The sequence below is a fragment of the Neovison vison genome, chromosome 6, assembly GCF_020171115.1.
Source record: "Neovison vison isolate M4711 chromosome 6, ASM_NN_V1, whole genome shotgun sequence".
Lineage (NCBI taxonomy): Eukaryota > Metazoa > Chordata > Mammalia > Carnivora > Mustelidae > Neogale > Neogale vison.
In genome coordinates, this window is record NC_058096.1 from 39,916,558 (window position 1) to 39,939,932 (window position 23,375).

General features: G+C 35.6%; 1 protein-coding gene across 2 annotated transcripts; it reads right to left on the minus strand.

The window, feature by feature from the left end:
* Positions 1-882: 882 nt before the first annotated feature.
* On the minus strand, positions 883-17,663 carry POU1F1 (POU class 1 homeobox 1). Of its 2 annotated transcripts, none has more exons than XM_044255002.1 (6): positions 17,522-17,663; positions 15,020-15,091; positions 5,448-5,672; positions 2,850-3,014; positions 2,073-2,133; positions 883-1,134 (listed from the first exon to the last, which is right to left on the minus strand). In XM_044255002.1, exons 1-6 carry the CDS (start codon positions 17,661-17,663, stop codon positions 924-926), a joined length of 876 nt encoding a protein of 291 aa, XP_044110937.1. In that variant the 3' UTR covers positions 883-923. The 2 variants fall into 2 exon arrangements, with proteins under 2 accessions (XP_044110937.1, XP_044110936.1); XM_044255001.1 differs by having other exon boundaries at positions 15,020-15,169.
* Positions 17,664-23,375: the final 5,712 nt, after the last annotated feature.

Sequence of the window (23,375 nt, forward strand, 5' to 3'; positions counted from 1 at the left end):
CCCAAATTTAAATACTTAATATGTCAAGCTTTTTCATCAATAATAAATCATACTCTAACCAATTAAACCAAAATGATAGTCTTTTTTGATAGGATTGCAGATGGTTTTCTGGTTGTGAGACTTAAATTATGTTACTAAGTTAGGCACCGTTCAAGATCATAGCAGTTGTTAACAGCCCACTCCTTTGTTGATTTAACAAAGACAGCATGCCCACTAGGCGCAGACACGTTCCCAGGGAATGGAGGAACAAAGACAAACCAACCAGGTATCATTCTTGTGCTGTTGTAACTTACAGAAGAGCTGTTTGGGGTTCAAGAATCCATAAAAGATATTTTCTATAAATAAACAACAAAAAAGCTAAATCTCTGGGAAGAATAAAAAGATAAAAAGTGTCGCTTCTGATTAAGATTTATTTCTTAAATGCACTAATAAAATTCAGAGGCACCTCTGGCTCTTAAGTGCAAACTATTCAGTTCAAACTATTAGAGCTGATGGTAAGCAGGATATTGGTTAATCAATTTTCTAATTGAATCTTCCGTTGTGATATTCTTTACTTGGCATTGTGACTGAAATGTTAAAAAGCTAATAAACAGCCTTTGGAAAAGGAATCAGACACCGTGTGTGCATGTGTGTGTCTGTAGATAGAGCCAGAGGGAGAGAGAGAAAGAATGTGAGAGGATCACTGTTTTATTCCTCTTGGTATCTTTGGTTGAAACATGCACAGTTTGGCTTCAGAGAATAATTCCTTTAAAGAAAATAATTCATCAATATTGAAGTTGTATTCTCTTTTAAAAAAGTAGAAAAGCTTCTGTAAAAGTTACTGATATAAAATGATTTTTGAAGCCAACCAAATAACTAATTTCTATTTTCGTTGAAGAAGAGAAAGGAATGGAAAAAAATTGGCTGTCACACAATAATAAATTTTATCTGCATTCAAGATGTTCCTTAGAAATAGTAAATAAACTCTGATTAAGACTTGTTTTCACCCGTTTTTCCCTCTGCCTTCGATTGCAAAACCAAACTCTTACTACTTCTTTCTCAAGATTCAGTTCTTCAGCCATCCGCATGATCTCTTGAGAGGAAGGTTTATTCTGTTCTCCGAAGTGCCTCTCCAGAGCATCTTTAGCGGCAATACTGAGGGGAGGGGCGTAGAGAAAGAAGGGTGAGATGATAGTGTTTTTATGATGTTTTGGCAGATCAAAATTAAGTAATGTTGAATATCCTAAATATCAACATTAATACCATTTAAAGACTTTGAAAGACTATGATGTTTTGGCAGATCAAAATTAAGTAATGTTGAATATCCTAAATATCAATATTAATACCATTTAAAGACTTTCCAAAGCGTCAACAAAGCTGAATATGCAGTCTGTAGAATATTTAGATGCTTGTCTTATGCAGGGTATCCTGAGCCAAGTAACGAGGAAAGTAGTAAGGTGTTCTGGGCTTTCTGTATTTATCCCATTTTGTGCCACTAGAGGGCACTGATTTCCTAAAAAGGAAATGAACATTGGTGCAGGCATTTCTAAATGTCTCTCAGAATCATGTTATTTACAATAGACGAAGTGTTTAGTGAACTCATCGACCAAAACAAAACCTGTATTTTAGAATTTCCTCTGTAATTTTTATGCAAATTACCAAAAGATCAGCAATTTTTCTGGTTTGAAATGCAAGGTATCATGTTGGACTTTGAGACTGAAACACTGATGACTAGTTTTGCTGTTTTTAATAACATAGATAACAAGTTGCCACAGCAAGATGTATCGAAAAGGACAGCAGAAATGATCACTCTTTGTAGAAGTGATTGTTCAATTTGTATTTTATCTAAGACTTGTAGAGCAAGTGTTCTTGAATCAAATAACCTACTTTTCAATCAAATGTTAAGAATTACTAGCTCTCCCTTTCTCACTACTAAATTACTAAATTACGCTTTTTCACCAATCTTGTTTTTTTCAGTTGACTCTACTCACCATACATGTATCATACATACATTTCGTTACACCTATATTATCCTCACTCTTCTGTTTATATTATATATTCCATCTCCTCTGAATGTTTTAATATCTTGATACCTTATTGTTGTTCTTCGCTTCCTTTTTCTTTCATTTGCTCCCACTTTTTCATTGTACAAAGCTGTAATGTGGGGAAAAGAGAAATGATTACAAAAATAAAGCAGGTTAAAAAACAATCAGATTTGAGTTTCAAATTTTCTTTGTAAAGCGATGCAAAATAAAGTCACTATGCATTTTTGTCTTAGATTTTTGCACTCTTCATTATTTTAGAGTACAAGACCAAGATACAGATGTTAATGCAGAAATATTAACTTTGCACAGACAACTGTCTATTAGTGATATCCTGACCATACTTTTCTTGGAACACTTGCTTTAAATGCTTTTAAACCTTGCTTTTTATCCAGCCTTCTCATTAGTTGAGTAGATAATTTTATTACATTAGCAATTGCTTCTGTACTTACTTGGAAGACTGGTGTGCACAAATGCTCTGGTTACAGTAATATCGGGTTATAAAAATTCATGGATGATCACTACAGTACGAACAGAGCCAGAAAATCTGGATGTGTTAAAAAAAAATCATTTCACCACTTCACGCCTCTGCCACGTTATCCAGAAAGCATCCTTATGCAGCTTCTTTTCTCACTATATTTACCTTCTCAAGAAACTTATTTCTGCACATGCATGAGCTTTCCTCTTTTCGGGAATATGAAACATTTATTTTTCATCTGAAAGAGAAAAAAGCCAACTAAACTGCAAACCTCTCTGCTTTAGCTTAAATCCTAGCAAGGAAGCCATCGTTTTTAGGTTAAGACATCACAGACCCTGTAACTTCAGTACCTCCTACTTGCTCAGCTTCCTCCAGCCATTTAGATAATATTGCTTTTAGCTTGCAGGCATTTTTAAAGCTGAGCTGCAGGTTTTCGAATCGGCAGATAGTTGTTTGACTGAATTCAGAGCCATGCACAGCTGCCAGGGCTTCCCCGACGTTGGTTTGGGTGTAGCCTGTGAAAGGGCAGGAGAGATCTGTTAGCTTCAGCTCTTCTAGAAGCATTCATTTTGGCCGGTTATCACAAATTGTGTCCTTCTTCATCAACTATTACATATTGCTTTAAAGCATATATTCATTGGCAATTTAGAATTGCTTAGTAAGTTCAGTGCAGAATTGCTCAGTACTCTAAAAAATACTTCTAGTTATCTTTTTCTAGAAGTCAAAATTATTCAGACAGGAACCCCTGCCATTCATAGTATTTAGTGAAACTGGATAGATATGTCATAAACATGTTATATATAAGATACTTATAAATTCTTTCTCTCTACTATTATTAAATATCTGATATATGCTCAACAATATAGTATATTAAATGTAATGCATAAGTTATAATGATATAAATACTTTTATCTCAACTGTAAGAGTACAAAATTCAACTATATTGTTAAATGGTACCAAATAAAACTAAGAATTATGCTGACTTTCCCTGAAAACGTGTTTAGGGATGACAGTGGGATCACCCAATATTGTACATGTATTTCTGAGCACATTCATTTTATCATTTGGTAATGCTACTATCTTCAGGCCAAAGCTCTGTTTAGATTGTCCCAAAATATTTTTAGAGTACAGGTTAGTATCAACTGTCAACACAGAATTTGAAATACAGCCATATGAATAGCAAACTGAAAATCGCTGTTACAAAGATGCCCACTGCTGTGTTTATTCCATATAGTAACTGCATATTAATTCAGGGCCTAGAGCTATATATCTGTATGCATAAAATAGCTACGTACAATGCCCATCAATAAATATCATTACAAAATTACCTGTGCTTCATGCCACAAGTGCAGATGGTGGAACTATCATTTTCAATCCATTTAAGAGACACTACTTCATGAATTCAAGTCAAGGTTAATTATTATAGTTATTTTATGTTAAGAACACTATTGAATAGAAAGTGTGCGAACAGACAGTTCGCAGAGAATTACAAATGACTGTAAAACACGTGAAATAACACTTTTCAATATTCACTCATAAATTTGAAATGAAACCACCAGAGCACGTGGGTGGCTCCGTCAGGTAAGCACTGGACTCTTGATTTCGGCTCAGGTCATGATCTCAGGGTCACAAGATGGAGCCCCGTGTGGGGCTCTGCGTGGGATATGGAGCCTGCTTATGATTCTCTGTCTCCCTCTCGCTCTCTCCTACCGCTTGCACATGCTCTCTCTTCCCTTCTCAGGAAAAACGAACAAAAAACAAAAACAAAAAACCCAAAAACCTACCACGGGAACCACTTCAACCTATCTGATTTGCAAAGATCCAAAAGATTAGACCATAGTTTTCCTTCAATAATTTATTCTATGTGCTGCCAGTCACTGTTCTAAGTGCTGAGAATATGCTTTTAAGGAAAAACAAAAGTGGATAAAGAAAAAACTACTGCTTTCATAGAGATTATATTCTAAGGAGTTTGCCAAGTGACACTCGTGGTGGTGGTAAAATTTGGCATAACCTCTGTATAGACCAATTTGATGACATCTATCAGAATTACAAATATACGTGCACTTTAAGAAATTGTATATATTGGGGCGCCTGGGTGGCTCAGTGGGTTAAAGCCTTTGCGTTAGGCTCAGGTCATGAACCCAGGGTCCTGGAGTCGAGCCCTGCATAGGACTCTCTGCTCAGCGGGGAACCTGCTTCCTCCTCTCTCTCTGCCTGCCTCTGCCTACTTGTGATCTCTCTCTCTGTCAAATAAATAAATAAAATCTTAAAAAAAAATGTGTGTATTTATACAGGTACAAAATGCCATCAGTGGAGTGAATCATTGTAGGGTGGTAACAATGTAAGATTGGAGACAACCTAAATTTGTCATCAGTAGGGGACTGGTTAAATAATATATTCATGAAATGGAATTTGATAGACCTATTTAAAAAATCTCTCTAAAAATTAATAAGGAAAGCTCTATAGAGCAGATAAATGGTTAAATAAAAAAAATCTGAAGATATGTAAGTATTTGCTTATATGTGCAAACGGTATCTCTGGAAGGATGCAAAGAAACCAACAACATTGATAAACAGGAAAGACAAACATAAAAAATACATTTCACTTACACCCTTTATGCCTTTGAATCATATGAATGGCTCATCTATTCAAAAAAGTTCAAACAAAATAGAAAGAAAAGCAAGGACTTCAAAGTTAATCTTGAGGTAGGTAAGTTGAAAAAAATATCAATTTAAAAATCTATGTATTTAGGATATATAGAATGAACACGGAAATAAAGGGTTTTTTTTTTTTTTTGGTAGGATTTTCATAATTGGACTAACTTAAATCCACAGCACAGATGTAGAATGAGAAGTATCGTGGACTTCTGAGCAGAGAATGAGACTGACCAGTACGATCAAGGATTTGCAGACCAAGTTGTACGCCCATTACCCTTAAGAAGTGCATACCTAACTTAATTCTTCTCACTTTAAATTCATTGGCAAACTTCTCAAGTTCTCGGATTTCTGGAGAATCCATGTCTATTGGTTCTTCAACCAATTTACTTTTCCGCCTGAGTTCCTGCTTGAAATCAGTGACTGTGGGGTCCTCTGCCAGGAGAGGCTGGTGCATGGAAGGAAAACCATGACTCAAGGTATGGTCAGGAAACTTATAAAGACAAGGTGTTAAGCTACCTGTGAATAAACAAAGAAAGAGAAAGAAAAGGGCCATTTGTAATTATCCGCCGTTTCTACACAAGCAAAAGTTTTGCACCTTAGAAGCCATTATTCCCCTGCAGCCATCACAATTCTACAAGGTTAAATAACATTGAGCCATCTGAAATGGAAGTCAGGGTAGCTTAGTATAAATGTGGTTATTTCTTTTCCACCTTCCTCAGAGCAGTGAAAACAAAAATAACGCCAAAGAGCAAATTCTCTCAGAAGTATGTTTTCCATTATTTTGTTTTCTCTTAAAAGACACCTGTTCCTGTGAATCTGAGGTTCAACTGAAAGCCGGATGTATGTTTTGACCTCTGTTTTAATTCATTACACAATCTGTGATGTTTATTATAATCAAGGCATATGGTTAAGGGCTATGCTGGGAAGTTTTCTTAGGATTCGAAAGTGGACTTTACGATATTAAGAAACTCCATGGTTTTACCAGCCAGTGCTTAATTTCAAGGGGAAATAATCATGTCTTTTTAAAAATTGAATGAAGACAGGTAAAAGGAAAACTATGAGAACATAAATTACACTAATATGCTTAAATAGATTCAAGGAGTGAATAGAAAAAAGTAATTTCTAAAGTTCTATTAAAAAGTCAGCAACAAGATTTCTTGAAAAGTACACAATATAATGGAATCATTTCTTGACTATTATGTAAGAAACAAAAGTAAGTGGCAGGAAGGGTGTAATCCTAGATATGATGGGCATTTACCCATAAATGAAGCATTAGATCAGTTGATTGAGTTAAATGATAAATGACCAAAAAAGATCTAATTCTTAAAAAAAATTGCTTCCAGATTTCATTCTTTACTAGAAAAGAAGAGTTGGGGACATTGGCTAGAGGATAGCATAAGCCAAATTTCCACACATTTTATTTCTGTTTTCCTCATCAATATATCATGTTTTTATTGGTAGAGATTTCACTTTGATTTATATTAAATGACACTTGTATAACCAACACATTTTAATATAAATAGAATATTTGGTAATTATTCATTTTTCTTATGATTATAAATAAATATTTAAACTAAAAATAAATTGCTATAGGATATAGGCAATAATCATTCTTAAAAACACTGGAAAAATTTATCAAGTTTATGCTACCTATTAGTTCTCTATAAATACATTCACGAATCAAAGACATGAGTAATAATGTAGTTTTCCAGAATATATAAATCTTACATTAATATATCAATATGTAATGACCAAAGAATAGTGTAAGTCAGCAAATTGTTGGCTCGTATTATTTATATGACAATAGGTAATTATAAGGTATACCCCTTTCCAATAGACTATATTTTTTCTGGAAGAAAAGTAAATATACAAGGGAGGAGTTAAACAAAATAGCACAAAATAAATTCAGCTTCTGTGAAAACTATGTGAAAGAAATAATTTCTGTCTAAAAGAAAAATCCATGCTACTTTTTACAAACCAATATTACTGCTTTACTTTTTAAAAGTCAGTTAATCATCCATTTTATGCTTTAGTGGGTAGTATATTGATCAGACCAGATACCATTTTTTTAAGAGAAGTTTTTGACTTTTTAATTCATTACATAGTTTAACTTTTGAAAATGGTTATTATTAATTTGGGGGTTATTTTCAGCTTTCTATTCATTTTGGATTTCTGCTAGTTGAAGTAAAAGACTAACCTAGCTTAAAAGAATACTGATCAATTTATTTTAGCATTTATTTGATATTTATCTCAAGATTATGTTTTCACTTAGGCTTTCAGACTTGGATGTTAGATATATGAAAAATCTTTGCTTCTTTCATGATTCAAAAATATCACATGCCATTAAGACACTTAACGATGAACTACTCTGAGAAAGAGTAAAAGCAGTGAGCAAAAATGAGGTTGCTGGGTTTTTTCTCTTTCTTACTGTATTTTTTTTTATTTGAATTACAGTTGACACACAATGTTACATTAGTTTCAGATGTACGCCATAGTGATTGAACAACCCTCTATGTTATGCTCCGCCTGCTTTAAGTATGGCTACCATCCATCGTCAGAAGATGCCATTAGAGTATCATGGACTATGGTCTGTACCTTTCCAACCTGTGACTTATTCAGTCCATGACTGGAAGCCTGTATCTCCCACTCCCCTTCACCCAATTTGTCTGTTTCTCCACCTACTTTCCTCTGGCTGCCATCAGTTTGTTCTTTGTATTTATGGGTCTGTTTCTACCTTGTTTGTTCATTTGTTTTCCTTTTAAATCCCACATATAAATGAACTCATATGGTATTTGCCTTTCTCTGACTTATTTCACTTAGCATAATACCCTCTAGGTCCATCCATGTTATCACAAATAGCCATCAAGAGAGGAGGAGGAGGGGCCAAGGGGGAGAGAGGAAGAGAATCCGAAGTAGGTTGCATACCCAGCATGGCGCCCGACCTGGGGCTCGATCTCCCAACCCCGAGATCATGACCTGAGCTGAAATCAAGAGTTGGATGCTTAACCGACTGAGCCACCCAGGTGCTCCCTCTCATTCTTTATTTAAGGCTGAGTAATCTCTCTCTATATATATGTGCACACTACTGTTTGATTTTTGCACATTTAATGTATTTTAAGGCACTTTAGATAACTCATTTAACCTATGTCAAATTATTTTTATTGTCCGTAAGTAGTTTGTTACATAGTTTTTATATGATAAGCCGTAAGTTCTGAATTTGTTAGCAATCTTGGTCACTATTTTCAATTTCTCTTGCTGACCATAGTCACACACCACGACGAATCTTCCATGTGATACTTTGTGCTGTATTCATTTCACATTTGTCATCTTCTTAGTCTTATATAAAAGCTAGAAAGATTTTTTTTTTATTCACAACTTAAAATTTAGAAAATTTAGGTAAAAGGCAATAACCTCCCTCGGGTGCCACAATGAATCAACGATACCATTGAAAGCAGAACTGAAGTCCAATGATCACTTCAATAAACCACATCAAAACAAAAACCTCATTCATTTTTCCGGCAGTCTGTCCTCCGGTAAACCAGATGACTTTCCTTTAAAGACATCTGCAGGGCGCCTGGGTGGCTCAGTGTGTTAAGCCGCTGCCTTCGGCTCAGATCATGATCTCAGGGTCCTGGGATCGAGTCCCGCATGGGGCTCTCTGCTCAGCAGGGAGCCTGCTTCCCTTCCTCTTTCTCTGCCTGCCTCTCTGCCTACTTGTGATCTCTGTCAAATAAATAAATAAAATCTTAAAAAAAAAAAGACATCTGCAATTTAAACACATTTGTCTACATTAAACAGATGATTTCAGACAAAACTATTATAATTATTAGAATCTTAGAAGATAGTCACCTCTATTTCTGGAAAATTATGAATGTAGTTTATACATTGTAAACACTATGGGGAAAAAAAATCAACATTTAAAAATTAATTTGAACACAAGTCCATGAGAAGAGCACAGAAGACGCCATGTTCAGAGGTCTGGCGTCCGGAGCAAAAAGGAAAACACGATGTGTGATACGTTTGTATTTTTCATTCAGCGAATATATCCATATTTACCCACACAGACACGGTTTTCCTGGAGCTAACCAGTCTTGAACAGAAATTCATGATGGTCACAGGCACAGCCAAACAAACGGCAGTGTCTATCCTGTGATCCTGTATTTGGGGGAGAGTAGAGAGTGACTATGGTATGGTAATTATGGAAAAATATTTTAAAAACCTTTCTAAGGCGGCATGGATTATTGAAAAAGAAAAAAAAATAAGAAGAAGATAAAAGCAACAGGGAGCCTTGTGCAGTAGAGGTCTTGTAAACCATTTCCAAAACATTGATAAAGCAAAATTATCTGTAAGCCCCAGAGAAGCACATAGTGAAAGAGCCTGGAAGCGTTTGCACATTATTTACAGCCCAAAGTATATGTTCACATTGTGGATGAATCCACCAAAGCCGTTCTCAATGGCTGTGTATATACTTGTGTGTGGCAGAAGTAGGAGAAGAGGTCAATCTTTTCAAGCAGGCCATGGGGAGGCAGAGGTGGCCGGCTCAACACTGGGGCCCTGCCCCCTGTAACTGCCAACATCTCTGAGATTATGGGCCTGAAGCCTTAGAAGAACAGGCAGGGAAAGCAGAGGGATACAGTAAGACACACCATCTTGATGGAGACGTGCAAAGGAAGGTGTATTGGATATTTCCATTTATTTCTTTTTCATCACACAAGACAATGCAAAGCAAACCATGAATGCGACTTGTGATGTCTTCTCTTTTGTGCATTGGTAAATCCTATCCATATACAACAGGGATCCTCTGCCTGGTGCTGTAATTTATTTGGAACACAGCCATGCAGAGTTGTTTACACATCGCCTATGGCTGCTGAACCGAGTAGTTGAGAGACTAAGGAAACTTTGGGAAATTACCTCATGCTACTGCTACTGAACAGCCTTTTCTGATTCAGAAGTTAAAAAAAACCTTCAGAATCACTTCTTCCCTCAGAGTCAATACAACCAGACCAAGTTAGGGAGAAACAAAATGGGAGAGAAAGGAAGTAGAAGAAAGAAGAAAAGGGATGAGAAAGGAAGGAGGAGAAACAGGGGGAGGAGAAAGAGAAGAAGGAGAAGAAAGAAAATAACTTAAGAATAAGAGATGGGCTCTAAAGTTGACTATTTTTCCATGTCAGCCATCAAACTGATTTCTGTTGCTTTGTGCCTAAGAGCGATGGAGAGGGCACTTTCAGCCACAATTATCTTTTCTCTTATCCACTTCCCATTAAAAAATAAAACAACAGCAAAAAAAAGGACATTCATCTTCGTGGTTAATTCCCAAACCTCCGCTATTTTGCTTTTCTCTTAAAATGAGCTTTGAGGGCACCTGGGTGGCTCAGTGGGTTGAGCCGCTGCCTTCAGCCCGGGCTGTGGTCTCAGGGTCCTGGGATCGAGTCCCGCATCGGGCTCTCTGCTCAGCAGGGAGCCTGCTTCCTCCTTTCTCTCTCTCTCTCTGCCAGCCTCTCTGCCTACTTGTGATCTCTCTGTCAAGTAAATAAATAAAATCTTAAAACAAAAAAAATGAGCTTTGAAACGTGGACTCTCACAATTCACCTTAGTTTGGCCATTACATAATCTGACCCGGCCTGGCTTAGGTCATCCCTGTGTGGCTGATGGGCCGTCTGCACAGGAGGGCGGCAGGGTGGGCAGCCCGCTGAACAGGTTTCCCAGCTTCACCCAGCTTCGGAAACCAGAGAACAGAACCAATTTCAGATACCCAAGAATTAGAGTTTCGAGAGGGCTTTTTTGTTGTTGTTGTTATTTTAATGCATGTTTATCTAGAAGAGCTTTTTTTTTTTTTTTTAAAGATTTTATTTATTTATTAATGAGAGAGGAGACAGCATGAGGAGAGAGGTCAGCAGGAGAAGCAGACTCCCTGCTGAGCAGGGAGCCTGATGTGGGACTCGATCCCAGGACTCCAGGATCATGACCTGAGCCAAAGGCAGTCGCTCAACCAACTGAGCCACCCAGGCGCCCCTCTAGAAGAGCTTTTGAAGAGCATTTTTAATTCATTCTAGGCTGTTGAAGGGTCTAAACTCTCAGGAATGAAGGCCCAGAAGACATTCCGTTGGAAGTGTATCGAAAAAGAAGATCATAGGAGAAACCAGGTTGAGCTGGTACAAACCTGCCACAATCCAGCTTCAGCGAGTGGTGGCTCTCTCCACAACTCAGCCAGGAAGAGGATGAAACTATTAGCAAGGCCGAGGATGGAACTAGAGGGTATTATGCTAAGCGAAATCAATCAATCAGAGAAAGATAGTTATCATATGATCTCACTGATATGTGAAATTTAAGAAACAAGACAGAGAAGCGTATGGGAAAAGAGGAAAAAATGAAACAAGATGAAACCAGAGAGGGAGACAAACCATCAGAGACTTAATCTCAGGAAACAAAGTGAGGGTTGCAGGAGGGGAGGGGCGGGAGGTGTTGCGGGGAGGGACACTGGGGAGAGTGTATGCCCTGGAGAGCATGAATTGTGTAAGACTCAAGAATCATACACCTGTACCCCCGAAGCAAAGAATACATTATATGTTGTTAAAAAGGAACAGAAAGATATATTTAAATATTAATAAAGATAAAGTGAAGCACAGGGTGTATGTCTAAAAAAATAGAAAGAGACGGGAACTCAGAGAGGTGAAGGGACTTGAACAAGGTTTCTAATTGGTTCATGGTGCGGCTAATTCATTTTTCCCAATTAGTCATTCTTTTCAGTGTGTCCACTCCTAGACTATAAGGCACAGTGGATTCATCTGGTAACTGCAAAGTCCTCTCTCTCAACCTTAACAAAAAATTAGTGAGAGCCTTTATTCATTCAAGGAAATGCTCAAGCTAAATGGAAGCATCAGACTAGGTTCTAAGGTTGCCACATTAAAATAAAGCAATTTCATATGCTTTTAAATATAGGTCTTTCTGTACCTTTCCTTTCCTATGGCATATGTGACAATGAACCTGTCTTTGTTGTAGGTGATAAGATACTTCTGTGAATTGTGTGGCAGTGGCTGATTTGATGAAAGCTTTGAGACTTCTTGGAAAATTCTAATGACATTAACCAGGTTTCTCTTGTGTATTTTATACCTTTGCTCTCTTATATTTGAATTCCTGTGTTTTATAACTCAATTTGTATAGCCTCTCTGGGGATAAATACAGGAGAGTTCAGATGCTCTGAGGTTTAATCTGCTATGATGCAAATACTCACACTAAACATATGTCAAATTAGTGACATTCTAACCAATAATAAAGCGTATCACTCTCAAAAAAATATTCAAATACCATCTCTATGCTTGCCATGGTGAGTTTTTCTTCCAGGGACAACATATATTTGCTTTTAAGACTACGGTGATACATTCAAATCTTAGGATAACCATTTTTGCTCCTCATGGTACTAACCACCCAGGCTTTGGGTCACTCTAAAGGGCTTGTCTGGGAGCCTCTCCTTTCCAGCTGCAGGGAGAAAGTGGGTTTGCTGAGGGCCTGCTGAGAGGACTTGGTAATATAGCCCGAGCTGCCCGTAGACTCTCATTGTGAACCCGGGTCTGGAAACAAGAAACATGTCAAAATTCTCAGGCCAGCTGCAAATTCACTAGGCTAGTAGCCAGTGGCCTTCATCTGGTGGGGAGGGAGGTGGTAGCAAAAACCATGCTATAGTATTTGGGGGGGTGCCTGAGTGGCTCAGTCAGTTAAGTGTCCCACTTTGATTTTGGCTCAGTTCCTGACTCAGGATTGGGATCGAGCCCCACATGAGTCTCTGCACTGTGTTTGGAGCCTGCTTAGGATTCTCCCTCCCTTGCCCTCTGCCCCTCTCTCAGCAACCCCCACTTTCTTTTCTCCCTCCCTCTCTTAAATAAAAAAAAAAAAAAGTATTTGGCCTGTGACTGATGTTACCTTTGTGCTAACCTCAATCTATGGCTGCCTGTCACTGGGTTTAGAAGGAGCCTAAATGTGGAGCTGAGTTTGTGGGAATTCCTGTGAATGAACAGCAAAGACTCCCCTCCAAGAGACAGCAGCACACGGCCACGTGCTCGTCATTCCTATTTTCATAATCAAAATGTAGTGTGGGCCACAAGAAGCATTTTGCCTGCCTCTCTAGTGGCTAAATGCACAATTAACTATTTTTATAATGAAAGTAGTTTATCATCAAAAAAGGCTACTTTCATTAACCATGAATACTGATTAGCTATTAAATATATGAATCATAAATGATCAGTTTTCAAAGGGGAAAATATGGTTGTTCCTATTTCAAAATTATTTAAAAAAAAAGAGACACTAGGATTTACAGGTCAGTCTTCATTTTACTATAAAAGTGAGGACACTAGTTTATTCAAGAATGCTGCTTGGTAGGATGTAAGTGAAGCTAATTTATTCTGGAATATTTTATTTTAAAGTTTTAGTGTTTTATTTAGTCTCAAACTGAAAAATATGGAGAAATTAAATGCCAGTGAACTAATTTTTTATTCAGTTTTATTTCAAATTTATAGTCATAGATCCATTTTTTCCTATGACTTATTATGGATGATAACAAGACACAGCAGTGAGAAAAGATTTCCCTATGATATGATTCCTTTATCTAAAGCTTTTCTCTCTCTCTCTCTCTCTCTCACACACACACACACTTTTCACACTTTTTTTCTCACAGAGCCCCAGTAGTTTTTGTCACTCATCAGGTTTCTCTCCCTGCTGTAGCAGTGAATATAAAACATCAAAGAATAGCTTAAAAAATTAAGTGAACAAAATTGTGTACTTTATTCAACCATGAAAATTTTTTTTTCTGGCCTTATCCTAAAATTGAGTTATAAAGTTTTGTTCTGAATGGATTAGGTCAGATTTTCCTCTTCTTTAAGGAACGTGTTATCACTGCCTTCATACAAGTATCAAGAAATAATTAACCTTGATCTACTGATGCTTTATTTATCTAAGGGAGAAACATAAGTAACTTTAACTCTTCAATCTCATTTAAGACTAGCAACAACTCTGAGCTGCCAGAATTTCAAATGAATATCACTGAACCCACTGCAACGGACTCTTAGCTTTCAATGTCTTATTTATCTTTGGACCACACATCCAGAAGAAATGTTGCACTGAAGACGTTTTATAAATCTGTGTTGTCTGCTTTGGTAGCCACGAAGTTAGTGAGCCCTTCAGATGTGGCTAGTGCAACAGAGGAACTCAATTCTAAATTTGACTTTATTTGAGCTAATTTATGTTTAAATTTAAATAATTTAGGGGAAGGGAGGGAACATTGAAGGGGAAGAGATCAGAGAGGGAGATAAACAATATGAGACTCTGGACTCTGGGAAACAAACTGAGGGTTGCTGGAGGGGATTTGGGTGGAAGAATGGGGTAACTAGGTAATGGGCATATGGAAGGCACCTGATGTGATGAGCAATGGGTATTATTTACAACTAATGAATCATTGAACATTATATCAAAAACTAATGATATACTATACATTGGCTAATTGAATTTAAATAAAAAATTTGAAATAACCACATGAGATTAGTCACTGCTGTATTATTACTGGATCGAACCCACTGATAACATCAAGTGACAGTCAGCCGTTTGGTAGTCATCAATTAGAGTAAAAAGCATACAAAGCAAATAAAAGAGTTAAGCACAGAAGTTCGGGTCTATGGAGAACAGGAGCAATGAGATTTAATCATTATGATCACTGAATGCATCCCACTATCAGGGAACATATCAATAAATAGTGGTTTACCAGCAATTTCCAAAGTTAAGAGATGAGAATTTCATGATTCAAGATTCCCTCGGACCCAAGAAATCCATCTAAGTGTCCCCAAACTCAATCTCTATAGGCAGACAATTTTTCTTACCTGCCATCACTCCATAGGTCGATGGCTGGTTTCCATAATGACAGGAAGGAACAGAATAATGAAGTCCCGTTGCTGTGTTTCCCAACGTTGTCACCGAGAAATATGTGCACAAACATTTAGGAGTTTGGATCAAAGACAAAATAGACGGGACTGGTAAGAAAATGTATGAGGATTCAAGATACATTCATTTCATTGTAAAAACACACATTTATGTGATTCTTAAAGTATATGGCATAATTTGTTTTTCTCTTAATGGAAATCCTCTGATGAGTAGATTAAAAGCAGGAATCAAAGTTTGCCTCAAATAATCAGATCATAAATGATCAGTGTGGATGATAGTATTCATTAACTATGCTGTGCTCTGTGAAGGGGTGACTGGCCAGTTTGGATGTTGGCCAGTTGGGAGTTGCAGAATTCTTGTAGGTTACATCTCATATAAACATTACAATAAACTGACTAGAGGAATAATCTCTTTAAATTCTTGTGTAATATGGTAATATGGAGTGGTCTTTCTCTGGAAGAATGAATAGAGAAATCAACTCTTGAATAATCTTTACTTCTGCTTATTCTCCTAACAATTTCTTCCGTTCAAAAGAAAATGGCCAAGCAACTAGCCTCTAATTGGATACAATCATAAAAATCCCAGTAAATTCAGAGGTTTATGAAAAATCTATGACAGTGTATGATGCATTTATGTTGATGCTGAAACCAAGAGGTGGTATGCTTTTTGCGTGTACACAATCAGTTCAACAATTATAGTAATAAAAGCTGGTCAAAAAAAATTGATTGTTGAATGACTTGAGATCTATAAAGGTTGAACCCAGTATATAAACATAACCATTCATAGTTACTCGCCTTGTGGAATCAAAGTATATTATGGAAGTAAATTTAAAATACTAAATTTTAATCGAGCTTTAAACATGAATCACCAACCAAGAGTTTGGGTATTGACAATAAAACCACCATTTATGTATTTTATTTTCTCAGTTTTCCTTCATATCCTGACCATAATGATGGGTTTTCATAAATATAATAGGATCATAAATCCTTGAATACATATGAGATATTAAAAGTATAGAATTAGAATCCTTTGACAATATTGAGATGCCATCCAGTGATTAAAGACTTGAGTTCACTTTGGAGAGCAAAACATTTTCTCTTCATATTGAAAATCTTCAATATTTTAAAATACTTGCACAGATTTTCGTTTTATAATTAACATGTAGAAAGAAATGAAGTCACTTTACAGTATAATGATATTTTATATTATAATGATTACATGTAAATATCTTACTATGCCATCTAAAATTAAACAAATAAACAAGAAACCCATGTAATGTCCAAGTGTTCTTTTCATTATAAGCAATATTTCTAGTTTCTTACAAAGTAATTAATAATTTGATGGAAAAATTATAAAACTGATGCTATTATCATGTATTTAAATACTATTATTTGTCTAATTTACAATAGATATATCTATTATTTAAAATATATAATCAGTTATGTGATAATTGCTTAAATTTACATATAGTACAAAATTTGGTTAAAATACTCTATTTTCTAAAAAATATGTTTGGGAAAACTCCCATTTTTTTTTAATTTAAATTATGAGACTCTTTGGTAGATGAAAAACAAAACAAAAAACCGTCTACCTTAATGATTTCACCCAAATCCAGATATCCACTTTCTAGATTTTAAAAATTCAGCTGCAGATTAATCCCAAACTTACATATGAAAGAAATTTACTCAATCCAAGACTTTGTCAATTTATAAACCTACTTCATTACCACATAAAGGACACATTAGCAACACACACCTATTTGATTGCATTTGAGACAATATATTCAATTTTCAAGCTTACTTTTTACATTAGAAAATTACGTAAGAAAATATTAAAACTTGGTTAGAGAGACTGAAGACTCTTTGGAACTCAGTTTTAAGATATTTTAACTCAGTTTGTGGGCAAATGCTACATATTGCTTCTAGCTTTGATTTTTGAGTTTTGAATGATGCTAATAATGTTTGTTAAAATCACTTAGTTATTGTTTTCTTTGAAATCGACTGTTGTTGGTATTGGGAATCATTCAGTTGTGTTTACTACAAGGTATATGGATGTTCTTGGACGTAGTAAAACCAAACGAATCTCTAAGATAAATAAGTAACACCTTTTAAGCACTAAATTATTTTACCTATCCCTTTAGTTTTGTTCCTTACCCATAAATATTTCCATAGAAACGTTTTCTGGATTAAAAACACCCAGGCTTGCTGTTTACTTTTGTAGAAAATAGATCTCCTTTATAATAAAGCCAACAATTGAAATTACTACACTTAATAATATTCTTTAAAAATGTCTAAGGTAGTTCGGCCTTTTTAAAATAGCCTCCATATTTAACGTAAAGGGAATTAAAATGAAGGAGAAAATAAAAGAAGCAAAGAGATTCTAAATTAACAAGATTGAAAGCATCCGTCCGGCCACACGCAGACTGGTAGGGGAGTCCGTACCTGTGGACATCACGTTGGTAGCATGGTTGGAGACCGGGAGGCACTCGGCAGCGCTGTGATGCATGATTAGAGGCAGAGTTGCAGAAGCCTCCGAATTCAGAGGTATGAAGGTATCAGCCGAAGTAAAAGGTTGGCAACTCATTCCCACAAGACAGTAGAAAGCTGAGAACTCCTGCTCCCTAACTCAGACTTTTATTCTATTACTGTTTCCAAGGGCCGTTTCAAATCTCACTCCCTGCATATATACATCAGGAAGGCCCTGAGCACCAGGAGGGCGCGTGCTTGGTACTTATACTGCAGGGAAATCCCTTTATACATGTTAATCGTCTTTTCCCAGGGGTATTGCTTTATCAATGTGAACCATCTTCCTTCTCACCGGAACCTAATCCATGCCCAAGAGGGACCCTGGTTCTGGGGTATAGATGGAGGGGAAAGGGAGAAATCTGAAACTTGAGTGGAGAACTTTCATGATTGAGACCTTTTAGAAAGGATTCAAGAGCTTCAGAAGTTAAGTGTCCCTCCAAGAAATAATCCTAAAATGAATTGAAAAATACTAGGTGCCTCTGGGTTACTAACACAATAACAAATTTTTATACGGGAGATTCTTTTTGGTAACTTCTCATTCAATCTGCAAAACAACATAAAACAAATATTACACAATTTTTAAGAAACTCTATTTAAGAAACTGTATTTGAGTTTGTAATCGAAAGAAACTCTAAGTTTAAATTGAAAGATGCATAGAAAACTCAATCTGAGAATGAATATATTGCCAACTACTGATTCAGACTTAACATGCAATTGTGAAAAATCATGTAAACTAATTTGTTATATAAGTAGAAAATAGAAAAATTTTGAATACAGTTGTAGTACTGTGTAGAGAAGACAAACATGACTGATAGTATCATTTTTCCTTGATTTCAATTTACTCATTAAGAATGAACATTTAGTTTAGGGCTTAGTGAGAAGCCCTTACTAGATGCTGACACTATCCGAGGCACTTTCTATAATTCACATGGTGCAAATCTCACATCTGTGTGAATTATTTACCATACCATACTGTCCTCACTATGCTTAACTCCTCCAGAACCCCTGATCTTAACCATTCTGCTCCAGAGCCTACAGTAACCATGGCAGCGCTGGGTGCAAACCTTTCACATCACATGAGCATGGGGGGAAGAAACCCCATATATAAACACACATATATATATACACACACTACTAATAGTTCTATACTACTAATAGTTCATTCAAAGATAAATATATTAGCATCAGAAAAAAAATATATATGGATATACATACATATATATATATATATACTACTGATAGTTCATTCAAAGATAAATATATTAGCATCAAGTACAATGATCATGATTTCTATAAATAAATGAGTGAATGCAATACTATTTTTAGAATGTCTGCTGGGGATAATAAGACAGAAGCAAACTGAGAGGCATAGAGATTACTGACTTTCTAAGAAAGGGCCATGCCCCATTAGCTTTTTTGAAATTTTGTTATAGAATGTTTCCAGATAACTTGGAATTGGCTGTTTTGTGCTAAACCTAATGTTTGTGTTGATAAGAATACGATCTCAAAAATCTTGCAACTTGAGTGTTTTGTTAGTAACCAGTTGATATTTTTTGGAAAATATAAGATTACCCAAATCGTTAAATATTGCCTGAAAAGTATTTATTGTGAAAGTGACATATTTTTTCATTCTGAATTCTGTGTCTTTGAAGCTCTGTTTTCTCTAAATGAGAGGAGTTACAGGTAACCAAAAGTATGTATTTCACACTTGCAGAATTTATATAATTTTCAGACCATATAAACAAAGAAACAAAAGGTTTTACAGGTTTTTCAATGTATTTATGCAGAGAATTTCCTAAGAAAACTAAATAAAAATAACTTTAATGGGCATTGAATATAAAAAAAAATAAGCTAAATGATAGAGTCCTTGGAATATGCTGAGAAAGCATATCAACCCAGTGGCAGGTAACAAGGGGCATTGTAAAACCTCCCTGGACAAAGCAAAAAGCTTTCCCCGCAGTTTGTCATACTATGTAGAATTTTACAGTTGAATCTTAGACATTTAATAATAGTTTTAAAACTTTTAACTCTTTGGGCTGTGAAATGCGAACGAGAATGCTCTGGTTAAAACTGTGCAAAGCCAGAAAATGGACTTTTCCACTACAGTAATCTCACTTAGTACTATTAACAGTTTTTAAAATCAGTTTCATAAACAATTATAATTTTGCATAATACTGAGGTCTTAAAAAACATACCCAAATTGCTTTTTCAAAAAAGACTTTTTTAAAAAAAGAATAGTTTTATGTTCATAGCAAAATTGAGCAGAAAGTGCTGAGAGTTCCCATCTACCCCTTATACCCGAACATGCACAGTCCTCCCCACTATCAAAATCATCCACCAGATTGTTACATTTGTTACAACTCTGATGAATCTGCATTGACAGAATTATCACCCAAAGTCAGTTTATATTGCAGTTCCCTCTTATAATATATTCTATGGGTTTTGACGAATCCATAATTACTTGAATCTACCATTGTAGTGTCAGAAAGGTACAGAAAAGTTTCACAGCCCTACAAATCTTCTGTGCTTTGCCTCTTCATCCTTCCCTTCTAACCTCTGGTACCACTCACCATTATTTTTTTAAAGATTTGTTTATTTATTTATTTGAGACAGAGTGTGCAGGAATGGGGGAGAGGGGCAGATAGAGAGGGAGAGAAATCCTCAAGCAGACTCATTGTTGAGCGCTCCATCCTAGGACCCCCAGATCATGACCTGAGTCTCTGATACCACTCACCTTTTTATTGTCTACATAGTTTTGCCTTTTCCAAGATGTCATATAGTTTGAATTTCATAGTATGTAGCCTTTTCAGATTGGCATATTTCCCTTTAGTAATATGCACTTAAGAATCTTAAATTCTGGGTCTTTCATGCCTTGATAGCTCATTTCTTTTTAGTGCTGAATAATATTCCATTGTTTTGATGTGCAACAGTTATCCATTCAGTTACTGAAGGACATCTTGTTAGGACATCTTGTTACTTCCAAGTCTTGTCATTTATGAATAAGGATACTAAAAACATTTGTGTGCAGATTTTTGTGTAGACGTGTTTTCAGTCCCTTAAGGTAAATACCAAGGAATGTGACTGTTGGATTGCATGGTAGGTACACATCTAGTTTCGTAAGAAATACCGGTTTTTCCAAAGTGGCTATAGCATTTTGTATTCCCACTAGCAATGAATGAGAGTTCCTTTTGCTCCACATTTGGTATCGTCACTATTTTGGGCCTTAGCCATTCTGGTGGGTGTCCAGTGGTATCTCATTAAGTTAATTTGTAATTCCATGATAACATATGATGTTTAACTTGTTTTCATATGCTAATTTTCCAACTGTATGTCTTCTTTAGTGAGGTGTCTATTCAGGTCATTTGCCCATTCTTAAATTGGTTTGTTAGTTTTCTTTCTGTTGAATTTTAAGTGCTCTTTGTATATTTTGGGTAACAATCCATTTTCAGATATCTCTGTTGCAAATATTTTCTTCCAGTCTTTGGCTTAATTTTTCAAGCAATTTATTCTATTATTATTTGGTTTCAAATATCAGGAACAAGTTGAGCAAAAAATAATTATTTATTATTAAGAGACATGGGGTTTCTTGGAACTCACAAAAAAAGAAAGTCAGGCCACTGGGAGATGCTAAATAGAAAATGGGAAGCCATCTGCCAAATCTCTCTGACTTGTCTATCTCCTTTTCCTTACTCCCTGTCTGACTGATTCTCCATCTATCTCTAGATCATGTCTTAAAGTTTTTAGCCAGGTGAAAGCTTCTCAGTCTACATTTATGAGAGAAACATCCTGATTGGCCATGGCTAAGGACATGTTCTAGAAGTACAACATTGTTCCTGGTGCCCAAACTTATGAATGGATTGGTTTGCATTGGAAGCAGTCAGGCATTTGCAGACAATGATGGATAGAATGTTATCTGGGAAGATGTTCTTAAAATGTGTTCTATAATTTTACAAAAGCACCAGTAGAGTGAAATTGACAATTTTCTTGCATTCTCCATGTCAGTAATAAAAGACTAAATACTTAGGCTTAAATACTAAATATTAGTCTGTTAAGACAATGGCATCTTACTAATTAATTTACATTTTTATTGCTAATATGCTATTTTTCATATCTGTATTAGCTATTTGTATTTACTGTTTTGTTAATTAGCAGTATATTTCACCCCATTATTTAATATCTTTTTGTTTTTTTATCAACTAGTGTGTTTTAAAATATATGAAGAATGTTAATTTTTAGTGTTTTTATTTTGATTGAAATTTTCCTAATTTCTTGTCTTTTAAAATTTATATTGGACACTGACATACATAATAGGTTAGGTATGAACTAAATACATTGATCTTTTCTTTTTACATTTCTTAATAATTTCAACTTTTTACATTTTCTCTTGCCCAGTAATTTTTGTTTTTGTTTTTTAAATTTATTTTTTAAAAAATTATTTGACAGAAAGAGAGAGAGAGCATGATTTGGGGGTAGGATCAGAGGAAGAAGCAGACTCCCTGCTGAGCAGGGAGCCAGACACAGAACTCCATCCCAGGACTCTGGTATCATGAGCTGAGTCAAAGGCAGATGCTTAATGACTGAGACACCCAGGCGCCACTTATCCAGATATTTGTTTGTTTTGTATTTTGTTATTTTAGAGTCTTAAGAATTCCTTTTGACATTTTAAGTTGCCATATTCATAATGTTTCTAGAGTTTCTTTATAATTGCTTAGATACTAATGAATACTGTAGCATAATTTGAAAACTATCATATAAATAAAAAGTCTAATCAGGTTAAAGTAATAAAGGAAAATAGAGCTGAAATCTTGGCCAGGCCGATTTGTTAGTTTTGTTCACTCATTATAGCTCCTCTTCAGTGCAGCCAAGAATTTTTTTTTTTTTTTTTTGAATATATTGTTTGAGTTTTGGGCAGAATGATCATATTTTGAGAAAAACATACAAATCTAGAAACATGCTATTAAGAAATAATAGCTGATATTCTTATGTTTTTGTTTGAGCTGAAATGATATGATATATGTCTATATGATACGACATCTATATGTCTATATGTCTATATGATACGACATATAGATAGGTTCTGGAGTTAGACTGTCTGGCCTTGAACTCAAGATTTACACCTTAGCGGCTATGTAATGACTGATAGTTAGCTTCCCCTTTCAGTGTCTCAGTTTATCTTATCCATAAAATGGAGACAATTCTAATACTCGTTTCACAGAGAGGAATGCCAGGTGTGTAATAAGCTCTCAATAAATATTAGTAATCATTAATAAGTGACTTTTTATAATAGTGTTTATGCTTATTAAGTCTGCATATGTTATGGGTATTTCACTTAAACCTCACATGAATCCAGTAAGGTAGGCGCCATTGTACAGACTGAGAAACTGAGTCATAGAGAGCCTAAAGCTTTACTAAAAGTCATATAGTAAATAGTGGAGCTGGTGTAGGAATTCAAGCCATCTGAAGCCTGAGCAAGCTACACAATACTGCCTTTTATTATATAAAGAAAATGTTGATATTGAGATGAATCTAAGTCTGTTCCCTATCTCCATGTACCTCTATATGCAGACTTCTTGTTTGTCACATGGCTTCAGAGAGAAAACATGGGAAAAAGGATAACTCTTTAAAAGATATAGTGTTCTATCTTTTCAACATCCAGATTGCTGTATAAACCTATACGAGTATGCAGGTATATTACAAGAATAATATAGACATTGCTTCTTATGGGGCAAAGGACTAACACTGCTGAATAATTTAACCCTATCTAATAATA